Consider the following 18,004-nt stretch of genomic DNA (forward strand, 5'->3'; position numbering starts at 1 on the left):
TTTCAGGAAGTTTTGAGGTTGAGAATTATTAAGAGAGTGGGAATGTGGTTGCATTTAGCTGCGGCTAATTCTTCAAATGGGTGGAACAAAAAACAAACCGTGACTGTGTCCTTGGTAAGTCCAAATAACCCAGAAAATATTCGTTTGATACAACATATTCGAGGAGGATGAAGTCATACGTGGTTTTCTGTGTTCTTTCTGATTTTACTGGCACGTTTTGAGCGCACGCCGCCATTATTTGATGCCAGTTTGGCGCGATCGAATATGGAGATGTGTGCCGGTAGATGAGATCGTGTGACTCAAAAATTATCCAAAAATGGCGGCTTCCAGTGACGGCGAAGACTTTTTCATCAATTCGGAACACCAGGCGCTTCTGCGTGCGCTGAAGTCGACTGTAGAAGGCCTCCTGGCCACCAGAACCAGCAATGTTTTCTCCACGTACGGAGGCCTGCCAAGGATGTACCGGGCGGTGGAAGACATCCTCCGCAACGGACTGAAGGAGAGGCGTGGGTTGTTTGGGAACGTTACCGATTATTGGGCATTTATAAAAGGTCTGCGGTGGTTACACCCGACCCTGGCACCGGCCCTGGAGAAAGCCAGCCGCTTCTCTGACCCACAGGAACCAGAAGAAACCGACCCTGGGCGAGCATGGTTAAGGAAAAGCTTGGAAAACCACAACTTGGCAACGCAGCTGAAAGTACTGACAGACAACAAGGACCATTTGCGCAAGTGTTACGAGGACACCAGCTTCCTGTGTAACCAAAGGTGTGCATCTGCCATGTTGCTGTGTCTGCAAGCTGTGGAACAGAATAACCCCGCAATCTTAGCGCAGATCGACCCCACGTTACTGACAACAACGGAACACAAGAACGTGTATGTCCGAAGTGCCTCCCTTCCCACAATTATCGGACGCGAATCGATTACCCACAACGTCAACCTGCCCTTATTTTCCCCGCCAAGGGAGAAGGAATTCGTGCACGTTGCAACGACAGCGGAACACGCGACGCCCATCAGCAGCGACATCGGACTCAGTCCAGACGGGAAGTCCGCAGCCCGCAACGTTCTCATGTCTATCCTCGAGGGAAAGAACACCGATCGCGCCGACGTCTTAAACAGTAACAAATTCTCGCCCAACTCCCGCAGCAGTCAGCTGGGGATCGCGTACAATAGGAACAACGACAACATGGCGGACTTGGCATTCAGCCCGGTCGTGGACAGCCCGCTGTCCGTCAGAAAAGTCAGCAGTGACAGTACTCTGTTACTAGGACGGATGTCGTGTCAGTGCAATTCTGAACTAGGCAGAGACGATCTGTTGAACGCAAACGTTAAAAACTTTGGGGACAGTACTTACAGAGTATGTCAGAGATGTGGTTTGGTGCAACAGTCCCCGGACATTGAAAAGAAGGGCCAGGTAACCATCCCTCCTGTCAGAAAAGAACTATCACGAGTCGAAGAAAACGGCAACAATGAAGAAGACGTTGGTATAACCATCCGGCCACCTCATACAGAACCCATGGACATCTCTCCTGTAGGGAATCCTCCAAGTACACCGAAGAAGACACACGTCAGGTCCAAGTCGGATGCAAACATTCAGGCCTTGAAGAAGTATCCCAAACAGAAGACTGAAGATGCTGTTGAGGAAGAGACAGCTAGTCTCCTATCAAGCTCCTTACCCGCGCGAGTGGAAGCCATGGAGAAGGCAATGGAGAACAAGAAGAACGAAGATGACAAGGATGAGACGGACTCGGGCGTTGCCGGGGTTACGGACAGTACTTACATCTCTCGACCAATGGAGGGGGAGTTCTTGATGACGTATCTGTCGGCGCAGGATTTCCGCACGTGTCCCGATCTGGACAAGGAGAACGCACACTTCAGCATCTCTGAAGCCCTCATCGCAGCCATAGAACAAATCAGGTGTACTCAAGTAGGTACAGGTTTTCTTTTGCGGGACTTAAGAAATGTTAACTACATGACCTGTACATGTTCTTCATAACTGAAGCATCACAATGATTAGTTAATCATTTGCTTTACTATCATGAAAGTTCATCTGTGTTTATAGTCAAAACTTTTGATCCAACACAAAAGATTGTTCTCACCTAGACTAGGCTAGAGCTTTTGACCAGTGACTCTGGTCTTCTTCAGTAGACTGACCCAGTGAAACGTGGCTTCTTTGACGTCAACACTGGGTCTAAATCATGTGATCACGGGGACGGGGGCCAACATTGTTTACATGGTAACTAATATCAGAAATACCTGCACAGTTCTAATTTTACTTGCACTACTGTCACTGTACTGGTAATCTGCATGTGCAGCTGTATTTCGAATGCTGCAACTGTGTTGTAAGACGCAAGTCACTGCAAAATATTGCATTAAAAAACATGTTTATCATCTTGTTCTCTCTAGGTTCCGAGGAGGCTGTCAGAAGATGAAGAGGAGGATGCGTCAGATGAGGAGATCCAGAAACTGAAGCACCAGATCCGCGTGCGACGTCGGGAGCGGCTGCACAAACGGGCGCAGTTTCCCGCCTTTAACAGCGATGGCACCTCCATCACCACCAGCGGGGACACGGAGCCCTTCAGCTCTCCTCCAGGTGATTATTCAGGGGTAGTAATTCACCAGTTTCCCATCCCCAGAATGCAATGCGAAAACAGGGGTCTAAACCTCATTTGCATAGGACAGGAAGGCATAAAATGCCCCAACACCTCAAAACACACTGAAAAACAAGCTGTTTAACGTCACCAGGATCATTCTGATGCCTTCCTGTCCTATGCAAATGAGGTTTAGACCCCTGTTTTTGCAATGCATTCTGGGGATGGGAAACTGATAGATACTTCTTTTCAGCGTTCCTCAATATTGCAGATGTCAACATCTTGTTCTGCAAGTCGGAAATTTATTCTGAAAATGAATAGAGACACTCTTTTCACACAACCAAGGTTTTGGTTGTGTAAAAAGGTTCTCTTTATTCATTGACTTACCAACCTGTTGAAATGATTCGCAGACTTCCTGAAAATGGAAAAAAAACTTTTCTGAACTTAGTATAGCAATTTGAATAGCACAATAGAGTACTTAATAGGGGCAAAATTAAGTTGATTTTGCCCCTAGAAACTGCTCTAGAATCTGCAGGGTTTGAAGGCAAAATTATCTGGACAAAATCGTGGCCACATTCATGGAGGCCGACACCGTTGAATCCCTTGCTTGAATATTTCAGTCTGCACAATTGCAGATTGCTTAATTTTTCTTCTGCAATATTGAAAATGTTTCTACAAAATGCAGATTGCAGATGGGTATTTCTAACACTGTCGTGTTACATTTGTAGGGCTTCCATTGCTTCATCACTTTTCATGCTGTTAGACATCATCTAATAGTACTATGGCTAGATGCTTTAGAATAGTACTATAACTAGAATGCTTTAGATTAATTCCCGTGCTGTAACTCTCTTTCCTTGATGCATCTAACAGGTCTGATTCACATTACAATTCACAGAGGTATGGTACTTATTAACAATTCAATAGATGTTTCATCATTATTTTTTTAGATTTTTTTTGCTTCAATCTTTACATGCATCATTGTACCTGAATGCTGGTGGCTGTCTCCATTCTTGATTTGAAAATGCTTCAAGAACTCTTGAACATTTTATGACAATATACTTGATTATCCTTTTTTGTAAATACATTAATGTAATGGTATCCTTCAGATTCATTGCCAATGATACAGTCCATGGGATTTGCTAGCCTGGTTACCAGACCTGTGAGAGGATATAGACTCAGCAGCTAAAACAGGGCTGGTAACCAGGCTAGAAATTTGCTGTACTTGCTCAACTGTGTTGAAATATAAAATAGAAGACACTAAATGTGAAAATATATCCTTGTGAAATCTTAGGCTCCACCGTGGCGTCGGACTCGTGTCCGTCTAGCGAGGAGGACGACAGTCATCGTCAGACCAGCGTCGCCGACTCTTCCGTCTCCCAGACCGCTCACTCCTCCTTCTCCGAGTCAGACAGTCGCGGCGCCTCCCTGAACCCGGCCAGTGACAGGAGCGGCTCCATGACCGACTCTTCCTTCTATGGCGTTGCTTCTGTCGACTCCACGTCTGCCGAAGCTGTGGCCATCTCTCTCCTCAAGAAGTTCTCCCACAACCAGCTCCCTAAAGCCTCGGACTTAGAGTGGCTTGTGTCAGAACAGGACGTCCCCCAGGCCCTGCTGCCCATGCCGACAAGTCTACCCGTGTCTCCAGACGAAGGCGAGAACTCCGATCTCGTCAGCACGTTGACGAAGAGAACCCGTCTGCGCGGGAACCTCCAGTGGGCCCCGCCTCGAGCGCAAGTCATCTTCAACATCCACCCTCCGCCCAAGAGGAAGGTCATCCTGGCCAAGCAGAGCTACATGTGTGCTGGCTGTGGTACCAAGGTGGAACCCGGGTTCATGAAGAGGTTCCGGTACTGCGAGTACCTCGGGAAGTACTTCTGTCAGTGCTGCCACACCAACGCGTCGTCCATGATCCCCGGTAAGATCCTCCACAAGTGGGACTTCAGGAAGTACTACGTCTCCAACTTCTCCCTCGACTTGATCAACAAGATGCACGCAGAGCCTCTCTTTAACATATCAGACATCAACCCCGCGCTGTACCGGAAGGTGCGTGCCTTGGACGCGGTGAGGGACGTTCGCCAGCAGCTGTATCACCTGCGCAACTTCCTCCGCACCTGCCGCCTCGGACAGAACCTGTACGCCGAGTTCAAGAAACTCCCGGATCACCTGACCCACGAGCCGCACGTTTACTCCATCAGCGACCTGCTACAGGTCAAGAGCGGGGAGTTGGTCGGGCCGCTGAAGGATTTTGTGGAAGACGCGGTGACGCACGTGAAACAGTGCGAGCTGTGCCAGGCGAAGGGGTTCTACTGCGAGATTTGTGGGAACGACACGGACGTCATCTTCCCGTTCGAGGTGCAGAAGTGTTCGCAGTGTGCCTTGTGTGGGTCGTGTTTCCACAGGGGGTGCTTCCACAACGGGAACTGCCCCAAGTGTGCCAGGATAAGAGCCAGGAGGGAACAGCTGGCCCAGGCCAAGCCTAGTGTGTCTGACAGCTCTGATGACGGCCAGGAATGAGATCATCTATCCACAAAATTATCTAGATTCAGACTTAGAATTTTATTAGGTGCTGTGAAGGTTTTGTAGCATAAGTATTAATGACACTACTGGTGGCCAGTATTTTGCAATCTGTACATGCCGATGTCTTTATAAATTGAATATAGACTGTAATAATAGCAAGTCGGCAGAACGTACTGTGCCTGCATGGATTTTTCAATTTTTTTGTCAGATGTTTGGTCAAAATTGCATCAAAATTTTGCTCATTGCAGACAAGATCTTCTCTGATGCAACTTTTGAAAACTATACCCAGAATGGCATCCTTTAATATGCAAATACGACCATAGACATTTTGGCGATGTGCTATGCACAATACATTACGGGCTTCACAAAGGCGCAGTACTTTCTGCTGACTTTAATGCTGTATTGTGGAAATATGCAATGTAATGCAAGACAGAATTTGCCATCCAGACAGGGTAGCCAGAAAGATTGCCATACCTCACTTACTTACATTATGCATATATTAACATATAGTTATAGAAATGGTTGATGGAATAGTGCAGGTAGACCTCTCAGGCACTGTGTGGTTATGTTCAGAAAGTCAAACTGGCATGTAAGATCCATGTAGTATGTGGTGTAAGAATTACATTTGTGTTTGTATTTATGGACTTTGTGACTTATAAATAATATGTTCACTACTAAAGTCTGGATATAGGAAAGTTTGCGACTAAATGAATTTCAGTGCTTTTTTTGAGACATTACTTTCTTAATTGATAAGAAGAAAGCTATTTTTTCTTGTATGGGGTGAAAAATAAGCTGAAAATGCTTAACCCGTGTACTTATGGTATTGGCCCAATGAAATTATGAAATATGAGTGATGAGACCAAGAGATAACTCTTTGATATCAAACTGCTGTTGGGTGAAATGACAAGCAAATGTTCCTAAAAAAAACATCAAAGGAGCACCTACCTTCAAGAAAGGAAATTGAAAAAAGAATATATATCAAATTAAAAGTAAGATAAGTTTCTACCACTGTGCCAAAACACTGATATCAAAAGTGTATAATTTGTCCAGAGAAATGCTTGGAGCAAATGTGCCTTTTAGCTGGATGCAATCACTGCTTACTGCGCTGCTGGTAAAGAACCAAGTGTACATGTATGTATGAGGATGATCCATTTACAAGTGTATGTAATGGAAGATATCTATATATTGTGAGAGTGATTATTTTGATATCTAAAGTTGGTACTTGACCATAGAGCATTATATTGTAATCTTTCCATGGTATCAAACATGGTCGTAATGTCTAGAGCATTCAACTGTACACATTTATTCGTCCATCGAATATGTGGCCCTATATTTAGATGGCTCTTCTCTATGTCATGATGTGGCCAAGACTACACTACTGTAGTATGGGTGTTTACTCTCTGCTGTGACTTGTTAATTTGCCCTCTTGCTTAATTTTGCTATAGTTGAGAAATAGGCATTTATGCACATGATACACATAATATATTCTATGGAAATACTATGATCATGGGAATTGTTTGTGTCAGCTGTTTTGATGAAATGACAAGTCTGTGCAAAGGTAACATTGAGAATTACCTGCTCCAACCAGAATTTACGAAGTATGGATCATACTAAAAATGTTCAGAAACTATTGTCATTATTTATTTTATACTTCATACAGGTAACAGCCAATGCAACAAATAGTAATCCATATACACCTACATGTATGTGGTATGTACATATAGTCATGTACATATACCCAGTACATGGACAAGTGCAGTTGATGAGGTGCAGGAAGATATTCAAGATCTACCAACTGAATGTTTGGCTTAGTTCCATCCATAAGAAAGCAATGGGACAGAAAAAGAGGCAAATAACACTATAATACAAATGTAACTGTTATTCAGACTCAGAATAAACCATTGAGTTGATTCTGATAAATTGCAGTTTCAGCTTTGTGTTTATATTTCTGGGTAATATTTCCTCGGTCAAATTCTTTCCTCTAAAACCTGTCATCAATTTGTATTGCTATAGATAATTGCCGATTTAGGTAGCAAATCTGACAGTTAGTGACACTGCTTGGTGTTGAAATCGCCATGGATAAAAAACACCCCGCAGTGGCCATAAAGATCACTGCAGTAACACGAATAGCAGCTTGTGCCGCCTGGTACTGACCATGGTGCTGAAATCGCCATGGACAAAAAAACGCGGCCAAAAAATCACTGCAGTAATACTAGTAGTTGCAGCAATTCAAGGCACCTTGTGTTGAACTAGCCCCTACCAGGCTTCGAATAGTAGAAATAGACCAATTAGATAAATAACATGCCAGGGGAGTTGTTCCGCGAGAGGGTAGTTTGCCGCACCCAGTCAATGATAGCCAACGTTATGGTGCAGTCCTCCACTGAACTGCTAGGGGCCGCTTTTGATCCATGCACTTCATCGTAACTTGTAATATATAAGCAGTATAACTCCGCACGGCCTCACCGGTTAGCTCCCAGGCAAGGTTGTTGGGAGCCAGAGGGTGGTTCAAAGGCGACTTCGCTATTCGCACAGGTAAACAACAATTTGGCTTACATTGTTCCCTATCAAATAGTCAGAACATGTCATATTTAACAACTTATATTCGCTGTTGAATTTAGCTCATTCTCTGTTGAAATTAGTCCCTTCTCTGTTGAATTCAGTTCCTTCGTTGAGCACACACGTTAATTGTCGTTTTGGTCCTTCGTATGCTTAGACTTAGTCTTTACTAAAACAGTTACTAGAAAAATCGAAGAAAGAGTGGTTAGCATTTTCTCCAGAAAAAATCTTACAATCGCTCCAAATGGCGCTTAATAACAAGTATAAGCATATTTCCCTATATGTGGATATGACGTTCAGCACCAAGGACAGGAGAGGGTAGTTGCCTGGTTTGTGGTCAAACCGTCAATCGGTATGAGAAGTGAGAGGGTGTCAATTTTCGGTTCGACCAATGACAGAGTGGCTACCATTTTCATGTTTCTATTTCAACTTTGTTGCGGAAGGTGGTAGCCTGGGTATCATCCAAGAAGGGTGGGTCAATCCTTGGGTTCAGTCTTAAACAGAGCGGGCTGATTAAGTCATTGAATTCAAACTTGAATACCAACACTTCTGGTCGCAGATATAACGCAGACATTATGTTTGACAGATAAGTCGGAAATGGTGTTGCGTGTGTAACTACTTCTCATTGGTTCCCATTTTGTTGAATTATTGATGGTCGATCAGGATTGGATGAGGAAGCTAATTAAATTGTGATCGTTATGCACATCTGTGTGTTATTACACACGTGTGTACACAGGTGGTACGGTCCGCCAAGCTGGACCTCGTGTGACGCATGCTGTTTGTGCGGAGTTGTTTTTGCAACTTTTGGGGTAAATTTTCGTCTTTTGTCGTTCTGGGTTCGGAAAATACCTATCGAAACGTGTGGAGTAAGTCTTGGGGATGTTGCTGCGGTGGATTTGTGCCGTTCTTTGGATGTTTGAGGGAGAAAATGCGCATTTCCTAACCTGGAGTTTTAGACAAGAAAAGGAAAATGGCGACTGTCGGGCCGCGGGAAGGGTGGCGTGGTGTTGGAGAGGTTCGTTTTCAGAAGGTAAGGCAAAAACTGTCTCTTTAAATGTTTTCCAAACAAACCTGTAACTACGAAGTAGTATATCCTGAGCAAACGTGTGTCTACAGACTTGTCTCACAGTTTTAAGACGATTTTGCTTTTGAATATTTTGCCTCTGCGTTGTTTTGAGAACAGTGAATGTATTTTCTCCGTGTCGAGTCACCGCTTATAAAAACATGGACCATTTTCGCTACGGAAATGACTGATTTAAAGATGTTTTGTTTGAAATCTCCGCTGGCGTAGTGAGTCTGGTTCGGCCACCGCGTGTTGAGATGTGCCGCACCTGGGCAAAATTGAATGCCATCAATTTTCCCGCCAAAAAGTAGTGTAAACAAGGCTTCTTCAATGGGTGAAACATTTGGATGACATATACGATATCCTGCTACAGTTTGTATTCCCGGTTTTGTACATGTATTGACACTGACACAATTGATGTCAGTTTTTTTCGGGGCTAAAAATACTTTTTTTGTCATACATGCATTCAACATGACATAGGACACATAAGAGGATAAGAGTTTTCCTGTACCACCCTCACTTTCTTTAACTTTAATGTTTAAAACCAACACAGGCCAATTTTTGAAATTCTAATCTTAATAACCATGTCTGTTGTATAACAGGATCTAGAATGGGGGTGTAGCCGGGGCTCACATAACATCTTTGAGCCCCGGCAAAGATGAAGAATGAAGATGAAGAATTCAATTTTGGGCTGTGTAAGTGAAATTCATCATTTGTGTCAGTACAGGTTGAAAAATTGCCTTGTATACAATGGCACTAGGGTAGTATCCATTATATACAGAAGTGACTCTAAACACTCTCTGCATCACTTTTCTCTTCTAGTTTATCAACAGTCCTAAGTAGAAGCAGTGCCGAGGTGAGAAAAATATGAATTCTGCATTTTGCCGCCCAATTGCTTGGTTTTATTTGAGACAAGTGTGTAATTTCTGATGTCTGTAACAGTTAGGTGGCTGCTGATGACTGATGCAGTGAGAACCCCTGTCTTAACCTGACAACATTGATGAGACCAAACAAGACCAAGTGAATTGTGGACCCAAGAGGAATATTGATGAGAATATTGGTGAGAAAAATTTAATTCTGCATCTTACCTATGATTATTAAGTTGGTGTTACTTGAGACTTGTGTGTAACTTCTAATGTTCTATTAGTGATGTGAAGTTAAGAATTTGGACAGGTGAGACAATGCTTTGCAACTTAACGTTACTTTAATTCTGTTACTTGTTAAAAACTCAGGCCTTGCAATAAAAAATATCCTATTCTTCAGAATCATTCAATATTGCTTTAATATGATTTTTGTGATCATGCTAATTATCCATTCATATAGTTAGGTGTTTCCTAATTGGGAAAAAACAGTGATGAAGGTGACTGCTGTCCAACGTGGACCACATGAGGGCTGAGCAACTCAGTTGTCTTAAAGATTAAGTGAAGCAAAGAGATTGTACAGGTGAGACATATCTTGAAGGATTTTTTCCCTTCTTCTCGCACTCTGAGGTCTAACATACTACCAGTAACTCGTTTCAAAATGACTTTCTAATGGCTAACATTTTCTATATATTTTTATCATTAGGGGTCCTGTTAAGGGTCAGCTGTCCTGATTGTGATGACGGCTCAGCAAAACAAGTGGACAACAACAACACTGAAGGAAATGAAGAGTTTTGCAAATGTAAGTGTATTTCACAACTTAATTTTCTTGGTCTTTCATGATAATTCTTGACTGGAGATGTTTTTGAATCACGCTTATTGCCATTTTATGTAGCGATAGGCGTGTCCTGACTGGCGACTCTTGTCCAAAGCAGATGAGGGTTCAGCAAACCAGTTGACCGAGTCCTGGGGGGAAAGGAGTATTTTGTAGTACCCGGTAAATCAGACTCAACATTTTACAACATCCTTTTGTACATAAATTTCCAATTATTTATGAGCATGTAGGTAGATTAACTATTTTTGGCAAGGTGTTTTGCTTTGACATTTTATGGATGGTTGATAAGAATATCGTAAACAAGTTTTGCTGTTGGGACTTAAGTTGAATGTGGTTTATGAACGAAATTGTGTGACAAACACAATTGTTTTCAACACAATGACTTCTGTTTCTCCTTCAAGATGTGGACTAGTAGACTGGTCTGTCACGGGAGGAGGAAACAGAGCTGTGTGAAAGAAGATGGAAAGGTGTGAGTATGGTTTCTTTGTTAACTCCACACACATACACTCTCACTGCCTTGTATGCCCTTTTTTGTAAGGCGTAAACAGGCTCTTTAGTCTTCGTGATCTGTAGGCAGCCACCCAAAATTGTTGCAAGGTCAATAGCTGTTTTCACACACTGACTTTTGTTTCTCTGATTTCAAGATGCGGACCCGGAGACTGGACTGCCATGGGAGGATCAGAACCCAACTTTTATCGGCGCAGCTGTGTGAAAGATGGGGGGTGTGAGTATGGTTTCTTTGTTAACACAGGACAACACTCCACACACATACACTCACATTTCTCTCCCTTATGCCCAGTTCACTCTACTCTGAGGGTCCATTAATCGTAGCCAGCCATTTTAATTCCACGTTGTTTGGCCAAATCTGAATTCATTGCAAAGAGACCGCCTGCATGCCTTTTTTTCTTAAACAGGCCTTTCTAGTCTTGAAATTCATAATCACTACCCCCTATGCGCATGACTGAAAATTGCCCCCCAACAATAAATTCTCCTAACTTTTAATTGATTGAAAATTTTCACGTCGTTTGGCCGATCCTAAATTCATCGTAAAGTGAGGGCCCGCATGCCCTTTTTTTCTTTGAGACGTAAGCAGGCCTTTCGAGTCTTCATAATCACTAACCTCCATGAGCGTCCCAAAAAATTGCCCCCAAAATTGTCACTTTGGGCCTTTACACTGAAATTCTCCATATTTTTCTTAAGGCGTAAATGAGCCTTTTCAGTCTTCGTAATCGTTAGGCAGCCACCCAAAATCATAAGCACTTCCCCCTTGCAGGCCCTCTTAAGTGTCACTTTCACTCTTTCACTCACACTTTTTCTGCCAAAAAACTTAGGTCTTTCCAAAAGTATTTCACAGTAACTGTTGTGTTTTGCTAATTTTTTTTTAGTCAATTTCCTGCCAAAAACTTGGCATAACTGACCTGGGTAATTAATTGGATTAAAATTTTCCCGCCAAAAAACTTAGTATATAGAGGACTCTAACCTTGAACTTGTGCCCCCCTCCTCCTTACTTCTGGACTGTTAGCTCCACTACTGCTACAGTACACCTTGTTCCAACATCTTCAACCTTTCTTTCCACTGAACTTCTTCCAACGCTAATGCTACATCAGACCAACCTCCCCATGCACTTAGTTCATTGAGCAAAGCTTCTCGACTTGTAGTTTCTCACTCTCCCTGTCAGTCAATTGTACAAGAATGCTGGTGTTTCGAAGCACCATGTCTCCACAAAAGACATCCCCTGGGGAGCACGCTGAGTACATTGCTGACAGGAGAGTGAGAAACTAAAAGTCGACAAAACTTTGCTCAATGAACTAAGTGCGTGGGGAGGTTGGTCTGATGTAGCATTAGCGTTAGGAGAAGTTAAGTGGCAAGATTGAAGGTTGAACATGTTGGAACAGTGTTGGTAATTACTGTGTCAGTAGTAGTAGTGGAGCTAACAGCCCAGAAGTAAGGAGGAGGGGGGGGCACAAGTTCAAGGTTAGAGTCCTCTATAGAGTCCTCTATATACTAAGTTATTTGGCGGGAAAATTTTAATCCAATTAATTACCCAGGTGAGGGTACCAGTTATGCCAAGTTTTTGGCAGGACATTCACTAAAACAAATTAGCAAAACACAACAGTTGCTGTGAAATACTTTTATCTTGGAAAGACCCAAGTTTTTTTGGCAGAAAAAAGTTTGGAGACTTTTGGGCCCAAAAGTTTGGAGACTTTTGGGCCCAAAGTGACAAAATTAAGTGTGATGCTTAAGGGGGCCTGCATGGGGGAAGTGATTATGATTTTGGGCGGCTGCCTATCGATTACGAAGACTAAAAAGGCTCGTTTACGTCTTATGGAGAATTTCAGTGGTAAGGCCCAAAGCAACAATTTTGGGGGCAATTTTTAGTGACACTCGTGATTATGATGATTTTGGGCAGCTGCCTAAAGATTATGAAGACAAAAAGGGCATGCGGACCCTCACTTTACTATGAATTCAGGATCAGCCAAACAACATGAAAAATATGGAGAATTTCAGTGTAAAGGCCCAAAGCAACAATTTTGGTGGCAATTTTTAGTGACGCTCATAGGGGTTAGTGATTACGATGATTTTGAGCAGCTGCCTGCAGATATGAAGACTCGAAAGGCCTGCTTACGTCTTAAGAAAAAAGGGCATGCAGGCCCTCACTTTACGATGAATTTAGGATCAGCCAAACGAGGTGAAAATTTTCAATCAATTAAGTGTTCGGAGAATTTAAGTGTAAAGCCCCAAAGCGAAAAAGGGCATGCAGGCAGTCTCTTGGCAACGAATTCAGGAATGGCCAAACAATGTGGAATTAAAAAGTGGGCCCTCAGAGTAGAGTGAAAAGTGCATAAGGGAGAGAAATGTGAGTGTATGTGTGTGGAGTGTTGTCCTGTGTTAACAAAGAAACCATACTCACACCCCCATCTTCTTTCACACAGCTGCGCCGATAAAAGTCGGGTTCTGATCCTCCCGTCTCCAGGTCCACATCTTGAAGACAGAGAAACAAAAGTCATTGTGTGAAAACAGCTATTGACCTTGCAACAAATTATGTCACACAACAAGCATGTTTATGTTTATAAACCACATTCAACTTAACTGCCAACAAAAAAAAATCTGCGGTACAAAAAGCCACACTGTGAACTATGACTGACCCCACATTCCCGGGTGTACAGCGTCAACTCGGAATGACTCGCTTCTGCACGTTAATGATCACAATTCGACGAACACGAAACATTATATTTCTTCAGACCACCTCGCAAGGTGGTTAAAAATAAATCTCAACGGAACCGAAATGTAGCGTTCATGTGCCCAAATAGTGTATTGGATTCATTTCTCCAATTCAAATCGATTTGCAACAAATTTTGAATCATGAACAGGGCCTCAAACACGTTATAGGTTGTATTGTTTATTGCCTCAAGTTCTTAACACATCAGAGGAGAAAGAAACATGCAAGTTGTAAAGCATCATCTCACCTGTACAAACTCATCACTCTGTCTGGTCTGGTTTGAAGTCTGGACAGTCTTCCAGTTGTCCGTCATCACAGGCTTCTCCCAGGACAGGAACATCAGGACACATCTAACAGTAAAAAGAATAATTAGAATGATTCACACACACAAAAATAAACATTTCCAGGCAACACTGAATGATTGAAAACAGGTGTTTTTTTATTAACTGACTCATATATTTGAACTGCATTGTATTCCTATGCTTGAATTTAGCAAGGAGGTTAAATATAAGTATTTAACCTCCTTGAATTTAGACATAGAAATAGAAATTAAAGAATTCAGATTTTCTCACCATATATTTATCTATTATCTTCCAATCACATTGCACTGGTCCAAACTTCTCTGGTTTAGACAGGAGTCATCACTACTGCATCAGTCAGCAGCCACCTAACTATAGAACATTATATGTTAGACACTCGCTTCAAATCACCAGGTCTGGTCTTGTCTTGGCGGCCTTAGACAGGAGTCAGCACTCACCTTACTATGCAACATTATTGTTTCAAAACACAATTTAGTAAATGATAGGGAATACAGAATTCATATTTTCTTACCTTGTGTTCGTCTGCGATCTTCAAATCACCAGGTCTGGTCTGGTCCAAACTTCTCTAGTCAGGTTCAGACAGGAGTCATCACTACTGCTTCAGTCAGCAGTCACCTAACTATACAACATTATATGTTAGACACTTGCTTCAAATAACACTATGTAAATGGTAGGTAAAATACAGAATTCATTTTTTTTCTCACCTTGTATTTATACGGGGTCTTCAAATCACCATGTCTGGTCTGGTCTGGTCAGGCCTAATCTCTTGTCAGGTTCAGACAATCGGAGTCATCACTACTGCATCAGTCAGCAGCCACCTAGCTATAGAACATTATAAGTTAAAACACTTGCTTCAAATAACACTGTAAATGGTAGGTAAAATACAGAATTCAGTTTTTCTCACCTTGTATTTATACAGGGTCTTCAAATCACCGGTCCAATGTCTGGTCAGGTTAAGACAGGAGCCATCACTACTGCATCCGTCAGCAGCCATCTAGCTATACAACATAAGTTAGATACTTGCTTCAAATTACATCAAGTAAATTTACGAGGTATACCACAATATAAAGGGGAATAATGGTCAGGACATTCTACAGCAGGACTTAGTAACCCCAAACCCCAGCCACCCATATACTAGGACAGTCGGCATCTTTTGGGCAGACACCGCAATTGCGTTGCGATTGTAGTTCCCAGTTAATATCTTATGGTCCTCCCTTTTAACGAGACCAAGTGTTAAGTTCTCCACCTCCACTAGATATACACCAGGAACTGGAAAAGACTGAGGCTGAGAAGGACTTGGGAGTGACGATTGATCATCACCTCAAGTTCCATGCACACAGAGTAGCTGCTAAGAACAAGGGGAACCGAATGCTGGGGTTGATGAAGAGATCATTTACCAATCTGGATGAACAAACACTACCGATCTTGTACAAAACAATGGTTATGCCACACCTGGAATATGGTAAGGCCATGTTGATTTGATTATATGGATGACATCCTCTGGGAACCCCAAAACTGAAGCGTGCGTGCGAATAAAAAAAAAGTTTTGCAAAAAAAGAAGTTGCTTTCATTATGAAATCTACGTGGTCATGAAGGTTGAACAAATGACACAGGGTATGGTATGGCGAATAATCTACTCTTCAAATTCATTTCTTTGCATTTTCGTCTTTTTCGTTTGGTTTTGACATCCCACGACATTGTTATTGTTTTCCAAAATTTTGTGTGCAACTTAGAGTATATATTTGCTCATTTTGCAACTGTTTTGTACGATTTACAGAATGGTTGAAAACTTTTTTTTTTTTGGAAACGGCCGAAAATTGATGATGCGCGCGCGGATGTTATCCATATAATCAAATCAACATGGCCTAATGTTATCTGGGGCCACATTCCAAGACGGGTAAGCAAGAACTGGAAAAAGTGCAGAGAAGGGCTACTACGCTGAAGTACAGACGACAGAGAGGAGACATGATTCAGGTTTTCAAAATCATGAAAGGTTTTGAAAGGGTCCCAGTTCACAGTTCCTTCACTCCTGTTGAACAATCTGTAACTAGAGGTCACCCCAACACCCACTGGCAAAGACTCGGGTGAGAAGTCAAGCCTTCAGTATCAGAACTGTTAACAACTGGAAATCCCTACCAGACAATGTAGTCACGTCAGAAAGCGTAAACCACTTCAAAACCAGGTTAAATAATCACTGGGAGACACGAAAGTACGCAGTATGAGTGAGGACCAGGACACAACAGGCTGACGAGAAGCCTTGTTAAAAAATTTACACAACTTTTTGGCGGGAAAATTACCAAGGTGCGGCACAACTCGATACGCGGTGAGCCAGACTCACCACGTCAGAGGAGATTTCAAACAAAATATCTTTAAATCAGTCATTTCCGTCGCTAAATGGTCCATTTTTTGATAGCGTCATCACTCGACACGAAGGAAATACATTCACTGTTCTCCAAAACAACGCAGAGGCAAAATATACAAAAGCAAAATAAAATCGTCTGTGAGACAAGTTTGTAGACACACATGCTTGCTCAGAATATACTACTTCGTAGTTACAGGTTTGTTTAGAACACATTTAAAGAGACAGTTTGTTGCCTTACCTTCTGAAAATGAACCTCTCCAACACCACACCACGCCACCCTTCCCGCGGCCCGACAGTCGCCATTTTCCTTTTCTTGTCCAAAACTCCAGGTCAGGAAATGCGCATTTTCTCCTTCAAACATCCAAAGAGCGGGATGAATCCACCACAGAAGCATCCCCAATATTTACTTTACACGTTTCATTCGATATTTTTCAATCCAAAAACGGCAAAAGACGAAAATTCACCACAAAAGTTGCAAAAACAACTCCGCACAAACAACATGCGTCACACGAGGTCGAATGAACCGCGCCACCTGTCTGCACACGTGTGAAATTACACACAGATGTGCATAACGGCATAATTTCATTAAGTTCTCATCCAATCCAGATCGACCATCAAAAATTCAGCGAAAAGAGAACCAATCAGAATCAATTACACACGCATTTCGAACTTGTCTGTCAAACATAACGTCCATCTCGACAAGAGTTGGTATTCAAGCTTAACCTTGACTATTTATAAATAGTCTGAAGCCATAACCCGACCCACCTCCCGCAAATATAAATAAAAAAAAAAACGAAATAAAAAACGAAAATACAAATATTTTATGGGCGTGTAGCCACTCTCTCATTGGTCGAACCGAAAATGAACACCCTCTCATTGATAACACAATCCAGGCAAGCTACTTTGTACCCCTGTCCTTGGTGCTGAACGTCGTATCCACACACAGGGAAACATGCTTATACTTGTTACTATTGCTATTTACACACAGTCATCACACAAGTTGGCTTTTCTCATAAGTACAACTAATTTCCTTAGTAGTTTGGCAAGCTTAGAATCATAGTAAAAACCATAACCCCCCAAAGAACCTAATTTGGGGCACTTCAAACCGGAAGTGCGAAGAAAGGCCATTGTAGGACTTCGGTATTTATTGGAATTGCTGAAGCCAAAAGGCTCTTAAGGGGGTTTCCAGTTTTTTTTTACAGAAAAAGATCATATTTTGACTTTATAAACGTGTACCCAATGCACTGTTGCCCTATATTCTATAGCCATTTTCAGATTTGCTCATTTATCATTTCGCGGTTTTTACTTGAAAGACGTTTTAGCAACTTTTGTGGAGTCGGCCGGGATCGGTACTGCAGATTAAGCTATGATAACGTTAGGGTGAACATTATGCCTACAAAACTATGCTTTAATAGAACTTGAAATAATAACAATTTACAAAAGGAAAGTACAGTGAAGTCAATTTCAGTTTAATTCTTTTCTTCAGTTCTATTGTTACCGTACGATTCTTGAAAGCTGTGAAAGTTTGAAAGATGACATCTAGTAAGTCAATTTTTTTCAAGACTCACAATACACATAAGTTGAATCAACTGTTATTTTGGCAAAAAACGTAAAAGTCAAATGTCAAAACCAGTGAAAATAAAATGACCTCATTTTATAGATGAAAACAACTATGAAGAAATA

The 18,004-nt window shown here is 42.2% G+C and overlaps 1 protein-coding gene across 1 annotated transcript; it reads left to right on the top strand.

Annotated features, from left to right (window-relative positions):
* The first annotated feature begins 76 nt into the window (after positions 1-76).
* Positions 77-6,262, top strand: LOC109477429 (run domain Beclin-1-interacting and cysteine-rich domain-containing protein-like). Its single transcript, XM_019778694.1, has 3 exons — positions 77-1,924; positions 2,404-2,590; positions 3,880-6,262. Exons 1-3 carry the CDS (start codon positions 317-319, stop codon positions 5,100-5,102), a joined length of 3,018 nt encoding a protein of 1,005 aa, XP_019634253.1. The 5' UTR covers positions 77-316; the 3' UTR covers positions 5,103-6,262.
* Positions 6,263-18,004: the final 11,742 nt, after the last annotated feature.

This window comes from Branchiostoma belcheri, unplaced genomic scaffold, assembly GCF_001625305.1.
Source record: "Branchiostoma belcheri isolate BF01 breed outbred unplaced genomic scaffold, Haploidv18h27 scaffold4, whole genome shotgun sequence".
In the NCBI taxonomy this organism is placed as follows: Eukaryota; Metazoa; Chordata; class Leptocardii; order Amphioxiformes; family Branchiostomatidae; genus Branchiostoma; species Branchiostoma belcheri.